The sequence below is a fragment of the Pieris rapae genome, chromosome 4, assembly GCF_905147795.1.
Source record: "Pieris rapae chromosome 4, ilPieRapa1.1, whole genome shotgun sequence".
Classification (NCBI taxonomy): Eukaryota; Metazoa; Arthropoda; class Insecta; order Lepidoptera; family Pieridae; genus Pieris; species Pieris rapae.
Genome location: NC_059512.1, coordinates 7804878 through 7824213, shown reverse-complemented (window position 1 = coordinate 7824213; position 19336 = coordinate 7804878). Strand labels below are relative to the sequence as shown.

General features: G+C 33.5%; 4 protein-coding genes across 5 annotated transcripts; 2 read left to right on the top strand and 2 right to left on the bottom strand.

Moving 5' to 3' along the window:
* Positions 1-1518: 1518 nt before the first annotated feature.
* Positions 1519-3076, top strand: LOC111003074 (glucose-fructose oxidoreductase domain-containing protein 1). The gene has a single exon (XM_022273435.2). The coding sequence runs from the start codon at positions 1657-1659 to the stop codon at positions 2857-2859; it is 1203 nt and encodes a 400-aa protein (XP_022129127.2). The 5' UTR covers positions 1519-1656; the 3' UTR covers positions 2860-3076.
* Positions 3077-3203: 127 nt separating this feature from the next.
* On the bottom strand, positions 3204-3829 carry LOC111003075 (10 kDa heat shock protein, mitochondrial). Its single transcript, XM_022273436.2, has one exon. The coding sequence runs from the start codon at positions 3668-3670 to the stop codon at positions 3359-3361; it is 312 nt and encodes a 103-aa protein (XP_022129128.1). The 5' UTR covers positions 3671-3829; the 3' UTR covers positions 3204-3358.
* Positions 3830-8536: 4707 nt separating this feature from the next.
* On the top strand, positions 8537-12474 carry LOC111003050 (juvenile hormone esterase). Its single transcript, XM_022273403.2, has 4 exons — positions 8537-8632; positions 8769-8972; positions 9096-10387; positions 11249-12474. Exons 2-4 carry the CDS (start codon positions 8838-8840, stop codon positions 11415-11417), a joined length of 1596 nt encoding a protein of 531 aa, XP_022129095.2. The 5' UTR covers positions 8537-8632; positions 8769-8837; the 3' UTR covers positions 11418-12474.
* A 2344-nt stretch (positions 12475-14818) lies between these two features.
* Positions 14819-18836, bottom strand: LOC123689155. 2 transcript variants are annotated; one of them, XM_045628080.1, is made up of 3 exons: positions 18158-18822; positions 17582-17676; positions 14819-17490 (listed from the first exon to the last, which is right to left on the bottom strand). In XM_045628080.1, the coding sequence occupies exon 3, from the start codon at positions 16428-16430 to the stop codon at positions 14943-14945; it is 1488 nt and encodes a 495-aa protein (XP_045484036.1). In that variant the 5' UTR covers positions 16431-17490; positions 17582-17676; positions 18158-18822; the 3' UTR covers positions 14819-14942. The 2 variants fall into 2 exon arrangements, with proteins under 2 accessions (XP_045484036.1, XP_045484037.1); XM_045628081.1 differs by having other exon boundaries at positions 15865-17490; positions 18158-18836.
* Positions 18837-19336: the final 500 nt, after the last annotated feature.

Below are 19336 nucleotides of genomic sequence, written 5' to 3'. Positions count from 1 at the left end.
CCCTTTAATATACACAACACTTTATTTGTTTCTCGCCAGTGAGAAGGATTATTTATGAATACAAATTGGAATTTCAAGAAAAGAGCGAATTCTTAAAAGGCCGGCAACGCGTTTACGGCAATTAGAGTGTCCATGGGCGGCGGTATCACTTAACATCAGGTGAGCCTCCTGCCCGTTTGCCCCCTGTTCTATAAAAAAATTGAACTTTTTTCTCATGTAAGTGACATAAGTAAGTATGTTATTTTATGCAAATAAAATAGACGTCTTTAAAACTAATCACTTCGCTTCTGCTTTAATATAAGTAACCTGTTGTACCACGAAAATTACTTAAATTTCTATATTTTCAATTCACATTGTCTCCAGACGATTTTTTTTTCATTTACGTCATTCAATCCTAATTGTGGAAGTGATCAAGTACCAGTCAACTTCCAGCCGAGGTGTGAAGATTGCGGCAATTTATAGGATGTTGCTAGGGTTGTCATATATTATAAATTCAATTTTACTATAAATAAAATAATATATTTATACAATAATATTGACCTTGGTTTCGTCTACACGACTTTGTACGTAATATTCAACCAGCCCGTAAGGAAGCCCTCCCTCTACAGTATTAAAACTTATTACTAGCTCTTCATTAATCAAGCAACATGTCAATACGTTACTATATACTACTAATCTTTTTGACAAAGAATGAATTAACAACTTACTTACTTACTTACTTTAACAAAGAAGGCCTAAACCACATACATTAAAAAATTCTATACTGCTTTTCATACTCTTTAGTTTGTCTTTTTATCAAAGGTAAAACTATATCCATTCCTCGTTTTTAGATATTGAAATTGGGAGATTCATACATATTACGGTAAACATAAATCATATTCACGGAGATCATGACCAAGAGATTTCTCCCTTCCTTTCAAAAACCGCTTGAACTGTGTTTTCATTTACCCTATGGTTTATGAACCAGCCTTGAGATTATTCAATTGAGCATAAATAAGGTGTTTGTTTGTTCTGCAGGCGACTTTCGTCTCAATAATTAATAATAGTTACAATCAATTAATTAATTTTAATAGCGACATCCCTAAAGATCCAGGTGTAACACATCATGGAATGGAGTTTACCCGCTCTGTTCATTTTAAGCGCCATCCACTTTGACTTACGGCGATGCCCTAATGTTTTCTTAACAAATATTATTCTTTCTACCACTTACATGAGTAATATTTATTTTTAAATGTATAACTATTAATTAGCCTTGAAATTATTTTGAAAGTAATAAAATACAACTTTTGTTAGGTGACGAGATGTGATTAAATCAAATAATCGAATCAATAAGCTGTATAATCTGTGCGCAAGATATTAAAGACAATAATAAATCTTTTAAATACCCAACCAGTAAATTATAGTATTTTACCATAAATTTATCATTAAATTGAAATGGCAGCTGGCAGTCTTTGACCACTAACGCCAAACACCGATGTCAAATATCAAAGACATTTGAGGCTTGACAGTGGCATTAACCAATAAAAAAACAATAATTGTTTTTGTAATTTGTTGAGAATTTTAATTTATTGCAATTAATGCGTACTGTGTCAAAATTATTCAATGAATGATAGTAGTAATGAATGACGATTGTGGCATAGTTAATGAATTTAAATAATGTTGCCTGGGATAGGTGTATTTGGAACGGGCGCAGTGGCCAAGGTATTAGTGCCATTCCTTCGTGAAAAGGGTTTTCCTGTGGAAGCTATATGGGGTGTGACCCTCCAAGAAGCCGAAAATGCAGCAAAAGAGCTTAAAATATCTTTTTTTACAAACAAAATTGATGATGTTTTATTAAAGAAAAATGTAAACTTGGTATTTATAGTATGTGCACCCAATCTACATGCTCAGATATCAGTCAAAGCACTTGGTATTGGGAAACATGTAGTGTGTGACAAACCAGCTGGGCTTTGCCAGGCTGAGGCCCTAAAAATGGTGCGTGCTGCCCAGTATTACCCAACTCTAATCTCCATAATAAATCATTCTTTAAGATTTTTGCCGGCTTTTACCCATATGAGGAAATGCATAGCGGATGGTTACCTTGGAAATCCAGGTGAACTAACTTTAATAGATGTGAGAGTACAAATGGGATCGCTTTTGGGAGATACATACAACTGGTTGTGTGATGATACAATGGGAGGAGGAACACTTACATTAGTTGGAAGTCATGTAATAGATTTAGTATCATATTTAAGTGGTCAAAAGGTTGTTAAAGTTCATGGTATTCTTAGAACATTTGTGCAAGAGACTTCAAAAATTAATGGCATAAGAAAAGTAACTGCACCTGACTTTTGTACATTCCAATTACAAATGGATAAAGGTTTATTAGTTACTGCAACATTAAACAACCATCTACCTGGCATGTGCTTTCATCAAGAGATTTATGTTTACAGTAAAAGGGGATATTTGGTTGTACGAGGTGGAGATTTGCATGGAAAATTGCATAAAACTGCAGTTAAAGCTGGTGAGGATGAAATTAAAAGAGGACAAGATAAGGAAGATGTAATCTTTGTGGATATTGAAGATTTAAGTTGCACGTCTAGTGTCATACCAAAGCCATATATTAAAGGACTTTGTAAATTGATAAGTGCATTAAAGGAAGCCTTTTTACCAGTCAAAGAGCAAATGGACTGGATAAAAGAACCTGTGAGATCAGCTGCAACATTTGAAGATGGACAGAGAGTACAGGCCACAATGGAAGCTTTGCGGCAATCAAATGAGGATGGAAGGTGGACTTCAGTCCAACTTCTCACAGAAACTCCAGACCCAAATCCAGCATTTTCTGCAGCAGTTAGACGTACAGCTATTTCATTACAGTAGTTATATAATCACTAATATTAGCCATTTATATGTGCCTTTATAATTTCTGTACTATGCTGTTTAAATTTGCCAGTATTAATTAATTTTATGCCATATTGAGTAAGCAAGAAATTGTACAAAAAGATCTGTAAACTGTGATACACACTTATTATTTCGACATGTTAATCATCATGTTTGTCAGTATATCTATGTAAATACAATATAAGTAATATTAGTTTTCTGTTGTTTTTTTTAAGTAATTTAAGAAAAGATTGTGTAATATTGAATCTAATTAGGTTCGAACTAACCTCTAAATTCATACATGTAATAGGTATAAGGGTTAAATTATAAATAATACAGCACAATTTATAACAATATTATAATAAATGCAGAGATAACAGTAAGTTTCACAATTCCAATGAATTGAACATTACACAACCACAGCATACACATCCACTAACTACTATGAACAAAATCTAACCCAAAATGTAATTCGAAGCGAAACTAAAGCTATCTAAAATTAATTCTCAATCTTGGCCAAAATATCAGATTCTCTAAAAAGGTGGTATTCTTTCTCGTCACTTTCCAGCGAAACTTTGGTGCCTCCGTATTCCGGTAAAAGAACTCGGTCGCCTACTTTCACTAGTACAGGAACAAATTCACCATTTTCTTTTCTAGCTCCGGGTCCCACGGCAACAACTTCTCCGTGAAGAACTTTAGATTGTGCTTTTTCTGGTATAACAATACCACCAGCGGTTTTGGTTACTGCTTCAGCCCTTTTTATGAGAACACGGTCCAAAAGAGGAATAAGGCGTTTCATTGCGTTTGCCATTTTTTGCAACGATCGTTTATAGCTTTGCTTGACGAGAAAAGTCAAATTGTGAAAATCGAAAATCTAGAACTTTCGTAGCCGGCTACTCAGAAAATTCAATAGAATCTCTACGAAAAAACTTCACGAGCTCGAAGTCCATGCGTTTTCTGTGTTGCCATTTAAGTTGAAAATTAAAACTATATTATTTAACTTAGATAAGCTTATATATTCTATTTAAAATAACGAATAGTTGTTTTGTTGTTGCGGAAATAAATGTATATATTTGTATATACATAGAAAAATAATTAAATCTATCAAGCCACTTAACAGTAAGGCGTCACCTTTTGGCAGATAGACTAACTGCGAAGCGGACTTCCTCTCGAATTGCATACATGATAACTGTAGATGTCACTATAGAGCCAATTGATAATAACCATTTTCATATCTACTCCCACAAAGATGGCGTTACTAGTCAGACAGCTAATGATAATTTTAAGTGTATATTATGGTGATGTGAATTATTATGAATACATATATATTCTATCATCGACTTTTGAGTGAGGAGCAGAGACGGTTACAAAAAATATTTTATATTATCTACGTTGTTTAAATAAAAATTTAAAATAAATAAGAATATAACTTTTAGAAGTCAGTATAAATATAAGTAGTAAATGGATTTTAATACTGTATGGAACCAAAACAATTAAGTTTCAACAATGGAGCTATATTAGAAATCACTGAATCTGTGCCCATAACTGTCAAGTACGCTCTCGGCGCCGCGCTGTGACCGCCGATGGAATGTAGCCGGCGCCGGCCAGTCTCGGACACACCTGCGCGCGCAGCATTTACTCAGACACTCACACATACAGATCTTTATTCGGACTAACCACCTCTTACGTCTTGTTGGTTGGTTCTTTGTATTATAAATAGGTAACCAAAATTTCATTCGTCTAGGTAGAATAAATTGTAACATAATACCAAAATGATGTATATTTATCTGTCAATTTTATAGTAAAGCACTTCATCAAAACTTACAAATATCAAAATGCAGTTTGACAGTTTAATATCATACCTAGCAAACGTATAATGAATGCTTTTCCAGCGAAATTCTGATTCTGATAAGGTAAGATAAAACAAACAAATAGCGCATGTATAAGAAGTCATCTTATCTTTCGTTATACGAATGAGTATTAATTGTTAAACCATGTAAATTGGTCCTAAATACATGGACTCTGATTAAAAAATATCGATATTTTAAGGTATAAACTACAATATTGAACTCGTACATGTACATTGTACTACAAGCTCGCGAGCATGTCACGATTTATAACTCTTTTATCTTTCAGCCACGATGACATATAAACTTATCGATCGTGCCATTGTTTAAAATACCTTTTAACATTTAATTGGCATCCAATATCATCACATTAGCATATATAAATATTGTACGAAAAGTAGAAATAGTATATTATAGTTTTAATATTTCAACGTCATACTTTTACTTTACTAATATGAAATAAAAATAACACAACACATAAAGAACTTTGCCACTAAAGTAATTATAGCGTGAGTTGAATATAGCTTTTCTGAGCTTTGTGGTGCATTGTGCGTTCTAATAACCCAGACGACCAAGGTTTAATTCCCGGCAAATGACAAAGGATTTTGGGTCAGTGCCTCGAATGCGTTAATTTTACCAAAGTTAATTATCACGCAATGGTTACAGTATACCCGTAGGCTTTAATTGAACATTTCTTCTTTTGAAAATATTTAATAGAAGGCTCTAAAAAACGCTCTTCAAATGTATAGTAAAAGATATAATGCGACTGGGTTCACACGGCTAAGTACGAACCGAATTTCGCAAACATCTGAATTATTCAGAAACACGTGCAACAAACACGGTGACTATAATTTATGTTTCTGGGAGACACATTTTATAGTTGATTTTAAATAATAAGAACAGTATTAGCAATTCTATTCGCAAAAGAAAATTGTTGTGATATAGAAGAAAAGGTGCACAAAATGTAACTACTTAATTAAAAAAATTGTAATTGCCCAATTGATTCAGTGGCCAACACACTCCGTCGATATGAGGTTTTGGGACAAAGGCACAGTTTCCTCACGACATATCTTTAATGTTTAATGCGCACATGTAAAGAATTTGCGCACGCAACAGAGGAAGACAATTTAGAAGGTGTATAGACTAAATTAAGGAAACATGTACATGGCAGAAAGTGGCACAGCGAAGACAGGGATGGCGGGATTTGGAGGAGGGCTTTCCAAGAAAAGGGGACACAGATACCTTGTTAGCTGTTGTTAGGTAAATATATAAGAAGTGATTCTATGAACTGCACATATAACTTGGAGTAATTAATCAAAAACTATAGGACATGGTCACAATGTAAATAAAAAGTTGTGGTATCGTGTAGTAATAGTCTTACGCGGATGTTCAAATCGTACAAAATAACACAACAAACAGCCCACATTGTAAAGGCTTTACCGCTAATTCCAAACCTCTTTCACAAGCTCTTATTTAGGGGTTATAAAGCCCAAATTCCTTTGATCGCACACCTATATGTTCAATGTGTTTTACAAGGATAAATCGTTGTTCTCACGGCAACGGTTCACAGGTGCGCATCCGGCTATCTCAGTCCCAAGGAATGCTGGATAGAAATTGCGCTCAACCAATTACAATGATTTTATAAAATAATAATTTATATTTATCGATTTAGTTTTAAATAATATGTATATTGTTCTAATAAAAAACAGGTAAGGTAAGGCCGCACGTAGCATCCCTTTTATCGCTGCTATGTATAAACTTAAGGATATATATTATAGCATAGATCATAGATGTTCATAAAGTAATCTAAATCGAAAGTCGGGTGTCGTAGCAGACTACTATCTCTCTAATACTAAGGGGCTTGTATCAGTCATCGCTAGTGAGACGATAATCTTATCAAAATATATTTTCTTTTCATTGCTCCCAATATAATTAATAAGAGTACAATAACACTAAGGGACGCCGGAAGAGCTACACTATAGTACAAATTACTTTTAATTAAAACTAAAGAACCTTAATAAGAAAACGAAAACAATACAAGACACAGAGATATAAACGTATTTATACCATATACATTTAAATTGTTAAATTTTCGGAGCCAAGCAATCGCTGATCAAAATACCATCTAAGGAAATCCCTTCCAATTTTTGGGTGTCATTTGGAGACTTGAGGGTAAAAAATTAACAAGACATGGAACAATATATGAGGTTGTTCGTTCCCCTTATATTTGTGCAGACTGTCTGAAGTTTTAGGTTGCTTATCGCTCGTGTATGCGTTAAATGTTCGACACTACACTTCAGGGCAGACCCGAAAAATTTTTCTATAAGAAGGGAATACTGAATCCACTATTATTCTTAAGGTTTAGATAATCTTAGGTTATTATTAATATACGGTTTTTACTTTAGGGTCTACAGTAGTTCTTTAAAAAATCTGAATAATTTTTTAAATACTAATACTGTCTAAGTAGTTTATAATATATATAAGTTCTACCGTGATTACTAAGTTCGTACGATATGAATACTGGCGCGTGGTAAGGCCTTTTTCTAACTTTAATACATTTATTTTATCTGCAAGAAAGTGTCGTAATTTATTATATACGTAGGTATGTCCAACATGATGTTTCCAGTTAAAACGTCTTGTCTATAATTATACTAAGGTATCAATATTTAATTACAACCCCTATATCTGAACAGGTTATAATGTGCCTTGAGAGGAGCTAGAATGAAGAGAATAGGGAGATTTTATTTTTATCGATTTAATTATCCAGAATTATGGCACCATTAAAAGCATTAAAGTCATTTTGCAACAGGGAAAGGGACTGTTTGGTTTGTGTTACAATAACAAGGCAAGTGTAGTCAGAAAACAGATTATTTACCTTATATGTATATTATATTATATTAGGTAAAAAATATATATTATATTTTATTACTATATATTTTAATGAATTAATTTGACCTATAAAACCTATCTTTATCTTAATTTCGCATCGTTAGGATTTTTTCCAGTCAAAATCATCACACCTCGGTAATTAAGACTTAGCAATATTATAATAATTTGATGCGGTTTCGAAGAGAGGTTGCAGGATAAAACCTGCTCCGCTCTCCTGATGTCTCAAAACTGAACCTCTATTACTTTAAAAAAAAGTAGAACCTTATTTTTATGCATTCTTTTTTTAACTTCAGAATGTTACAAGAACTTCTGATTCTTCCAAATGCTGCTGTGCAAGTTTAATGGTCAAGGTACTACATCAAAAAAATCCCACGGTATAGCATAATTACGCAAGGTGTATAAACCCGCTCTACTCTCGCGAGGCGACTAATCTAATTTAAATTCTTTTTTATCACGTGTGGCGTCTTTAGTTTTAATATTTTATTTTATTTGTTATAATTTTACAACACTCCACTCCATGATAAGAAAATGCGTGCGCCCTTAAAGTGTATCATGCCCGCACGGGTTTCAGCATCCCCCTCGCGAGGGAGGATGTAACAATTACCACGACGCCCTTAAAGTGCAGTACTTAAGTACAAAGTCACCAAGCGTGAACGTTCGGTTGATGCTTTGGCCTCACCCTCTCGGGCCCTTTGACTCCCGTTTCAAGAAACTTTCAAAACGCGGAGACTCTACCTCTCGCAAAGCGACACGAACATACCGGTCACACTCTGGCGCTCGAGTCTCCACGTGGACATTGTGCATAAAGGTTTACGTTTATTTGTTATCAGACATTCAGAATGTTTTAATGCATATTACTATATTCTGTGGTTGTAGTCTGTATGACGATGACAAGTTGACACTGACGTTCTGATTGCTGACAGCCGGCTTTGGCCGTTCAAGTTTAGCCTTACATGCTGGAGGCAGAGCTTTACTCTTTAGTTTATTTGCCTTTCGCTAGATTCTCGGAAAGTTGGCGAATATTCTGGAATTTAAACGTTAGTATTTAATGTTAAATCTGAAGTAGAATATATAAAAAAAACATTAATAAATTATATCTATAAATAAGTAATAAATTATAGGTCAATAAAAAACTTCCTTAAGTATTTTAAAACGTTTTAATATTCTTTTCAGACTTGGCAGTGCCCGACGATTTATTTATAAAGAACAAACGCAAGAATATTTTTATTTTTTATCGCCAAGATGTCGAATCCGATTGTAGAAACATCACAAGGAAAATTACAAGGATTATTAAGTGAAAGTGATAGTGGGACCAAGTTCTATACATTTAAAAGTATACCATATGCTAAACCTCCAATAAATGAACTAAGATTTTCTGTTAGTAAACTCTAAATTTAATTATTTCTTGTTTCATTCATTACGTTGTTGTATTTTTTCTAGTTCAAATTGTATAAATATTTACAGTATTTTTTTTTATTATATTTAATTTGTATCTTTCAGCCACCTTTACCTCCAGACTCTTGGGAAGGGGTCCGTGATGCTACCAAAGATTGCAACATTTGTGCCCAGTTTGACAAAGAGACAATGAATGTGGTTGGGGATGAAGATTGTTTATATTTAAATGTATATACTCCAAAACTTCCTACTGATGGTGTGGCTCTACCTGTGATGGTATTTTTCCATGGAGGTGGCTTTGTCTTTGGGAGTGGAACAGATGACTCTATTCATGGAGCTGACTATTTAGTTGAGAAAGATGTGGTTGTTGTATCTTTAAATTACCGTTTAGGTATATTAGGATTTCTATGTTTGGGTACTAAAGATGCTCCAGGAAACATGGGTCTTAAGGATCAAGTACAAGCTCTAAAATGGATAAATCAAAACATTAAAAGCTTTGGTGGAGATCCAGGAAATATTACCATTTTTGGTATCAGTGCTGGTGGAGCATCTGTTGAATATTTAATGCTTTCACCTATGGCGAAAGGCTTATTTCATAAAGCAATAGCTCAGTCAGGATCCTCCTTATTGCACTGGGCGCAAACAACGAACCAAAAAGTAAAGGATCTAGCCCAAATGATACCAATTTTGAAGAAAAAAGTTATAAATAATAGTAAAGAATTATTAGAGTACCTTAAAGGGATGCCACTTAATGAGTTGATAAGTAATTCTATGATTGTATTGGCTTTAGATAAATGGAGAGGAGGTATTCATTTTGGTTTTGTCCCAACTATTGAAGAAGACGGTGATTGGGAGCCTTTTATCACTAAGTCAACTTATAATTTATTAGCTCAGGGTGAGTTTAATAAAGTTCCTTATATAGCTGGCTTTTGTGACCGAGAAGGTCTTTTGATGGTGTCTCATGGCGGCCCTATTTTAGAAAAATTGACAGAGGAGAAAAACTTTTTATCTCACCTTCCCTTTGAGATTGATGCAACACAAAAGGTTGAGATGGAAACTAAACTAAAATGCGTTTATATGGAGGGTGAAAAAAATTACAAGGATGCTGATTCCTTTGCAATTGATTTCTTCTCAGATGTAGATTTTCTTGGTGGTGTTTATGTTTCCACAATGTTAATTGCAAAACACAATTCACCAGTTTACTTGTATGAGTTTGCGTATGATGGAAGTTTGAATTATTTAAAAAAGAAAATGAAGATTGATAGAGAAGGTGCATGCCATGGGGATGATGGTGGTTACCTTGTGAAGAGCAAAATTCTAAAAGATCCTTTATCAGAAACAGATTTATTAGTGAAGGAGAGACTATGTACTATGTGGACTAATTTTGCTAAATTTGGGTAAGTTTTTCTTGTATAAATTATCTATTCCTGTATCTGCCAAAAGAACATTTATTAAGACAGATAAATGAACAAGTAATATATTGTTATCATAATATTCATACACTATTTCACACACCTTCATACAATACAAGGCAAACCCAACTATTTCAAATTCTGGTCTAATACAAAGTATTTACGTAATCCAGTCATGTATTGCATATCTTCAGATTTTAACACAGATAACAAGTAATAGAGATTTGTTGTAACTAAAAATAATGAACAAATAATATAAAAAGCTCTGGTACATTTTATTGATAATTCCTTTGTTATTCTTCCTTTTTATTAAATATATATTATAATGAACAATGCATTTTAGGATTTATCATAAATGTATATTTTATACTTGTTTTATTATTTGTATAAATATGTAAAAAAAAATTTAACTGTATTTTTTTTATATTTAAATGTTTGTTTGAATGTGTATTCTGTTTTTTTGGCTTTTTTGAATAATGTAATATTTGGATATTGTTTAATGAGTAGCTGTACGCTTACTGATAATTATTAGTCAAGATTAAATATTACAAATATTTGATTACGCATGGTAAAACTAACATATAAAGCCTGTTAGTAAGCCTACCACTATATGTAGTTGTACACTTAAAATAATAATTTCTTTTATCCGTCTTAAGAAATGTTTTTTGTGACACCAGTACAACTTCAAAATCTTTAAATTTATATAAAGCTAAAATATAAACTTTGAAAGAGATTTGATGTATGTAGTCGGAAAGAGATGCTTAGTTCAAGACTGTCTTTTGTTTCGTTTACATATGTATTTGTGCCTACTTTCTTTTTCATAAAATACATTACTCTTTTTTACAGGAATCCTACACCGAAGACAGACAAGTCTCTACCTTGTATATGGGAGCCTATAGCCGAAACTGGATTGACATATTTAAAAATTGATAAAGATTTGACAAACAAGCAAGAGTTATACCCAAAACGTATGAAACTTTTCAAAGAGCTGTATGAAAGTTATAATAAATCATAGGTTACATTAACATCTTTATATATTTAAATCTTCTGTGCATGTTTGTCATGAAAAGCCTGCTAGATTAATTATATAATTATTACACAAAGATACAACAAAATTAAATTAGGAAGTTATTGTGTTTTAAACATTTGTAACATAAAACAGTGTTTATAGAATCTGTTCATACCTTTAGGTATAAAATAATCTGTATGTGATTAAATGTGATTGTATCTAATAAATATTGGTTCCTAAATTTTATGAAATTGGAATTTCACTAAAGGACTCAAATTATATCTATTATAATATTACAATTGAATTTAGCATTTTTGTATATGTCGCAGACAACTAGCTTAATTAGCCGATTCATCAACAGCCTAGCTACCTAACTAAGCAGTGACATTTAATTAGCGGTCTGAAAGATAATCAGCCAGTTAATCTAACACCTACGCAAATTACTTGCATTGATAATGTTTCATTACTTGCTTAATTTAATTTTCGTTTCACTTTCTGCCACTCTGTACACGTGTAGTGACAATGATAATGTGAATTTAGCTGTGATTGACTCAAGCAATTAATTGATGAAAGAAATATTGTTAATGTCAGATGTTTAATCTCTTTGAATGGCAGTTCCAGTCCAGCCAGTTTATTAAATGTTGTTAACAAACGCTAGGGCTGAATATCTGATCTATCTGTTGTCTGTTATATGTACTTGCTGTTTTTAATTTAACCTTAGAAAACACCATTATATTCATCATAGTAGAAATAAAGAAACATCATAGATCCAAGTCATTTGTCTAGCTGTTTGATCAACTGGCTGAACATGATTCAGGCTGTTAGTTGAACAGCGCTGTTTAGTTAAAAAGCTAGGCTGGTTATTGAACCGCTTATTAAGCTTGTTGGCTGTGACAAAATAATAAGCAGGCACAAAGTGTTTTTAGGATACTAAATTTTATATGTATGTGTTCATAAATAAAGGTTGCTATAGCATCCTAATTTGAATGATAAAATAATTATTCAAATTACTCAATATATTGTATTTTGTGGTAATTATTTTCTTAATAAAAATTTAAGAAATTTTGTGTTTTTTAACCGAAAAAAAAAATTTAAAAGCAGATACTTAAGATATCGTAATATATATATCTTATGTAGTAGTTGATACTTCAGTTTAAACATGTTAATTTATTATATTACATGTTGAAGAGCTCTTACATTGGAATTTCCAATAGCGATACCGGATACGAATAAACAGTTTTATATTCCAAGATGCTGCCACGGCACCATTCATAATATTGAGACAACTAAATTGAAAAACGTTGGGATCGGTATCGCTGTTGTTGTTAGAAGTTACATAATGCGTAGGCGCTTCTTGAGACTATTTCCCGAAATAATTATAACCATTATTATGATTCGAACATCCTCTTGGATCGCAAATATTTGTCAAAAGTATATTATTAACCAAATGTTTTCTTAAAATTGTAAATACATATCAATAAATGTTTTCTGAAAAATCCCATTACTATAGGAAACGCATTAAAATGGATATGTACTTTTTAGTAGTTTATTCGTTTTGTAGAAAAATACGACTTGTAACAATTACTTACGTCTGGTGTTTTTATATTGAACCCGAGCCTAACTTTTTCGTAATTGTTTCGCTAATCTAAGTGATGTGCCACAAATTTAAACTACTTTTTAGTGGTTTCTCTAAAATGAAGTCTAGTGTCTCCGATTTTCCTTTATTAATAAACCAATCTTAATGAAATATTATTTTATTGTGCCACCAAGCGTAGCAACTGGCAACCAAAAAGGTTTAGCGGGTTAGGCACTAGTGGAATGTAGGCTTGTATTGTCTTTGGACTTGCAGGTGTGCGCACGGCGTGGGAACGCGATATTTAGATCTGATTTTCAGTGAATCCAACTTGCCCGATATTTTCTTAATCCTGTTTGAGCACATACTTTGTTTATAAATGAGTTTTATCGACTTCCCTTTATTAAGGAACAGTACGGACTATTATCGTTTGAAGTGGTTCCAGCTAATTATTGCGACACTGCAGTATTATATCCCTATATAAAAATTGGAATATACGTTAAAAGCAAAATATGAGTAAATACATCCCAGGCCACAAGGGGTATCTATCTAATGTGGATGTAAATCGTACTAATCTAATCGTAATAAAATACTTGCAATTATGAACCATAATTAAAAGTTATTTCCTAGTATTTTTTTACATCAATTATCAAATTGCTGACATTTGGCACCATTCATACTATAATGATGACTAGCATTGTACACAATTGTACTTTTATTCGTTAACAATAGACCAATGTTGACATGTGCCTTAGACGACATACGGACCTATTCGAAAAAACTCGTATCACCTTTATTAATATAGAAATAGAGTTCATTCTATGCATTTAAATATAGTTTTTAATGCAATAAGTGCTGAGTCCATTTTTCTGTTTACAAATTGCATTGTTAAACAAAATTGCCACTTGTTACGGCTTGTGAGGGTTGACAACTGACAGCTATTTGCACAGCCATGTTTGCCATTTGGTGCAAACATGATACGTAATTTGCATGTTTGATATGCTCATAATGCGATTAATGATTGTGTTAGCGATTTTAAAAAGCTTTTAAGGGTGTAAGGTATATTCCACTATTAAGGCGCTGTGGTAAGGGAAATTGTAGAATTAAAGGAGGTGAAGTAGGGAAATGGCGCGGGGGCAGGCTTCCCACTGCGGGGAGCCCGCGCCTTTCCCCGCGTGCTAACAGCCTGATTCTGCACCGACGCGCCGTCCGCGCGGCCTTATTCCGGTCAGTTATCCGATATTGCCGGGATTTCCGAGAGCTGAATATTTTATTAGGTATTATTTTATTAATGTAAAATGAAGGTAAGTATGTAAAATAACTCTTGCTTATAAACTTTATACAAGGATTACATAATATGCAGGGTGTTGCAAAAAGGGTATACTAAGCCGAAACCTACGAGTGCAGCATGTTATATCTAAGCCCGGAAATGAAATCAGAATGTCAAAATTCGCGAAAAAAAAACATTTTCCATAGAAACTTTGTTGGTCACGTGACTTTTTTACTACGGAGAATGATTTTTATATTTTATTAATTAAGTTAGAGATGTACCTATCTAATAAAACTTTCGACTAAATATTCAAAAAAGTTAAGAAGTCAAAATAATAATGCCACTTCACTGTTTCCATCAGTAGGTCTGAAAGTGACAATTTCAAACTTGAGAGGAGTTTAACTTTAATTGGTTTACAGTTTGTACTTTGTACCGCTATTTTATTTTTTGCATCGTAAGAGTTAAATTTGACTACCAGTGTCATATTTATCTAGACACCTCTGTACAATCAATATCAGATAATTGGAAACAAAGAAATAATACGACACGTAAACTTAAAATAATTTAATTTCTATGTATCATATATACATATATAATATAGATATATGTCGCAGGTTTATGATAAAATCACATATTAACATTAAGAATTATGAATACTGAGCACGAAATCAATATAAATTTAAATTTGTTACAATTCTTCAAAAGTAAGTTGCCTACTACAACCGATAATTTGACATCGTCCAGTTTCTTCACTCTCCTCATTTTGTGATGAACAATCATCAATAGTTGATGCTTCGTTATCTCTGAGTTGATTCACATTATCAGTTCTGACTAATAACTCTTCATTTTCTCTAAGTGGCATTCCACGAGCTCGACGAGGGTCAACTATTTCAGGTAATAGCCAGTCCATATAAAATGTTAATATTTTTACTTTCATTTTCGTCTCCCAGAAAACGTCATCTTTATTTATTATTTCTGTTTTGAGTGGCTTGTTTTCACCACTCCACACAGCAAACAAGCATTTCTTTTTACGTGTAACATGGAGTTGCCCTTGAACTTGATAAAACCAGTTACAGTTTTTGTTCAATTTTATTATGTCTTCTTTTTTGTCATATCTCCATATCTGTATTTTGTTTTCCCTTATAACTTTTTCCAGACTGTTTTTATAAGCCACTTTAGGACATTTAACTTCTACTGTAGTATCTTGGCCTATCAGGCCATCTGGTGAAGCGCCAACAAAAGGGTACTCGTGGTCCACAAATAATCCGCAGGGCTCAATCATGACTTTTTCTTGACTAGCGAGTTGCTGCAAGGCTAGTTCTTCATTTTCTACGCCATGTGCGATTGCCGCTACATGACTTAAATTGGTTTTATATAAAATATTTTCGACTAACTTGGCTTTGCTACTATTTTCTCTTCTTTTCACCACAATTCCAAAATTTGATGCTGTTAGCATATTTTTTCGTAGTTCAAGCCAGTCATTGCTATCTCTCTGATGTATAGTACTTTTTTGAATTTTTTCTTTGTCCGCAGTTAATTCCCTTAAATTTTCAAGGAATGACTCTTTGGCTTTAATTAGCTCGTCTGGTCCCATATCAGGAGTAGTGCTCTGATCACCATAATCATGTTGAACTGTATGGCATTTCTTTAATGTTCGGTTCTTTTTGTGAGGTTTTCCTTTGTTTAATTTTCTTTTCTGTATTCGTCGTTCTTCGATTTTTTTTAATATGCTTTTAGGACTCTGCCCTAAAATTTTCTTTTGAAGAGAATGTCGTGGATAAGGATTATTAAACGAAACGACTGCAGCAGAACAACGCGCACGATACCCTCGACGAAGGGAGAAATTAATTCTTTTTCCTCCGACAATCTTTGCGATTACGCTATTGAAGCGCTCTACCACATTGGTGTCTACATCCTCAAGCAGACTTCTGGATTTTGAAATAATTGTCTGAATAATCATCTTAATTCTAAACCAGAAGATGGTGTTTTCTATTTCCATGCTACTTTGTGTCGTTTTGTCTTTCGAACAGTAATAGTCCTCGCATTTATCATAGTTACCAAACGCATGGTATATGGAGTTTAGCACTGCATTTCTAAAACTTGATAACGTTTCTGGTTTTTCTTTTTCCGATTTATATTTTTGTATTGATGCGATCACAACTTTACGCATACTCATGATCTTGACTTCTGATAAAGTTTTCCTGTGTGCTAAAGGATATTTTGTTTCTTAGGTTACAGCTCTCAGTTTGTTACACATATTGCGCAATAGATGATTTCTGCATTCTATCTTTTGTACTGTAAAAAAGGGGTAAGGATTACGTGCAAGGATTTTTGAGTAAGTAGCAGAGTCACCGTCTGCAATAATCCTGCTATAGACGATATTATACATCGCTATTGATGTTTCGAATCCTTGGCAAATTATTTCAGCCTCCATACTGCTAGATGACTCTGTATAATTTTTATAGCACGCGTGTTCTGGTATCGTTATTTGTTTTTTTTCGGCACGAGCACACACGAGGCAGTATTTATTTTTAATACCTATAAACAATACTTCACCAAATCTGCGACCCACGATGGCTGCGGCACCGGACAATGCTTTATAATTATTGCCGTAAGACCGCGAAGACCAACACCCATCGGCATATACATCTATCATAGGAACACCGTCTTTGGTCAATCTTCCTTCAGCTGTCGCAGCATCACGTTCACGCATAGCAGCCGCTTCCATAGCTTCGACAGCTGTTGTTTCCCATTTTTCATAAATGACATCTTGAAATTTACAATAAGTTTTTTCTGAAAAAATGGGTACATTCATACACGCTGTTATTTCTTGAAACTGTGAATAGCCAATACCCGCAGATGTAATTCCTGTAACCGCCGCCAAATTTACGTCGATATTTTCTTCGCTAACAGGATCTTCGGATGTGATAAGAAAGTCTTTTTGACACATGTTACATCTAAACTTATATTTAGATATCAAACCATTTCTGGTTTCCCCGATTAGTGACATTTCATTAAAATTACAGTTAAACAAAGAACCATGGCTGGATATTTTTTTAAGCTGCTGTATAAAGTGCATCATATCTACAATTCTCCGACCCTGCATTGGTAAGTTTGTATCTTTTTGCGATTCAGCCTCTGAAATATACGGCAAGTCATCTGTTGTTTCTTCCTGCATTGTTACATAGTTACTTTGTAGAGATTCAATAACATTTGGCACGTCTTCGGATGTTCCTCTAAAAAAAAAGTTGGTTTCAATTAAATATCACCGGACAAGTGAGAAATTTTTGAATATTATACATATTATGCAATGCTACTCGAGCTTACGGTTTTGCCGGCGGCGGGAGTGAGGGCGGCTGCGGTGGCCGCGGTGGGGGCTGCAGGCTGCATTACTATCTTCATCAGCGTCTAATCTACGTCTTCTGGAATTATAAATATTTGGTATTTATGTAGGTACCTATCGTATGTGTATGGCATGTGAACCAGATAAGTGTAGTGAGTAATTTCTTTCCTGAGTTCCTTGAGTGAGCTAGTTACACATAAAGCACTCACGCCTATCATCACGTACGGCGTAGGAAGAGGTGAATTGCTGCACCCACTTTTAGACGGCGTTATAGGGGCAGGTCTATGAAATGGGTCTATATTACTATGGTAAGTTTGTAGATAGGTAGGTAGTAGTAGTATAGAATATAACTATGTATATCGTACATCAGAAAAACATAAATAACAAGAGATATTACTCGTATAGCTAGATAGTACACAACAGGCCTCTTTGGGTGGAGGAGGGACTTATAAGTAGGTAAATGAGTGAGGCATACAAAAATATTATACAGAAATTGTGACAAATTTATTTTAAAATAAAACACATAAATACGTTTAGGTAGATATATAAGTGGTACTTACTTTATTACGTTAAGCATATGTTGAGCAGCTTTTTTTCTACAACTTAGGCTCTTCCTTTTCTTGTTGCATTTATTTCCCATTTTTGCGAAGTCACAAAATTATACTTAGTAATTAGTCACGGATCAGTTTCTATCACACTTCACCTATTAAATTTACAATTGCATTTCTTTTTTGCAAGCTGTACTTTTCTATTCTGGGTGACGTCACGTGGCTCTTAATGTGACAAGGTTCCTGCGCATTAGCAATTTGCAAGGATAGTAACATTAAGAATTATTAATACTAAGCACGAAATCAATATAAATTTACATTTGTTACAATTCTTCAAAAGTAAGTTGCTTACTACAACCGTTAAAATTATACTTAGTAAATTTATTAGTCACGGATCAGTTTCTATCACGGAGCGCAAAGCGACACAGGTTTCTCGTACGAAGGCTGAAGCCAGACTGATTTGGGAGCCGGGAGGCGCGGCGGTCCAAGTAAGAATGGTTTCAACGCCTGCTATATCAGATAATCTTGTTTAAAAGTGTAAATAATGAATAATTAAAAAAAATAAAACAGTCACTACCTACAGAATGTTGAGTTCAATAATTATGAAAAGTTTTATGATCTAATTCGAAGTATTTATTGAATACTATCGGTTTATTGTACAATCTTAGAGGTCACTTTGCAATTTTTTTCTATCGAGAAAATTTAATAAAATTGGGGTTTCGACTTAGTCACTAATTAGTATTAGTTCTCAATTTTATCATATATTTATCACAATGTGATCAATTCAGTATTATGCATAAGAATTAAATAAATAAAAGATTTAAAACTCGGCACTAGCCTTCCTACAGCGCCTTAAGGTAATTGCTCCTGACGCCAAAACGGTTTCGGCTAAGGATGACGTGTGTGTCTTGTGGTCAAAATTGTGGAACAATGTGGTACTTATTTAGATTTTAGTTTGTTGATGATAAAGATGATGACGCGTAAATTTTCATATTTTTTTTTCATTGAAATTGTTCTGATAAGTTTTAGCAATTAATGTTAAAAATTTTGTTTTTTTTTTTCATTTATTTGCTGAATCCCATAAGTAGGAATGCGTAAACTTGACTGTAATACCTACATAATAGATTGATAAAATATAATTTAGAATTCTTGACCTAGTAGGTAGGTTTAAAGAATTTTATGTAGTAAGTA

Bases quoted from the DNA above. Each gene is read 5' to 3' on its own strand.
- LOC111003074 (XM_022273435.2), top strand. From the start codon at position 1,657: ATGTTGCCTGGGATAGGTGTATTTGGAACGGGCGCAGTGGCCAAGGTA.
- LOC111003075 (XM_022273436.2), bottom strand. From the start codon at position 3,670: ATGGCAAACGCAATGAAACGCCTTATTCCTCTTTTGGACCGTGTTCTC.
- LOC111003050 (XM_022273403.2), top strand. From the start codon at position 8,838: ATGTCGAATCCGATTGTAGAAACATCACAAGGAAAATTACAAGGATTA. The intron at 8,973-9,095 runs GTTAGTAAACTC...TGTATCTTTCAG, and splicing joins TAAATGAACTAAGATTTTCT to CCACCTTTACCTCCAGACTC. The intron at 10,388-11,248 runs GTAAGTTTTTCT...TCTTTTTTACAG, and splicing joins ACTAATTTTGCTAAATTTGG to GAATCCTACACCGAAGACAG.
- LOC123689155 (XM_045628080.1), bottom strand. From the start codon at position 16,430: ATGAGTATGCGTAAAGTTGTGATCGCATCAATACAAAAATATAAATCG.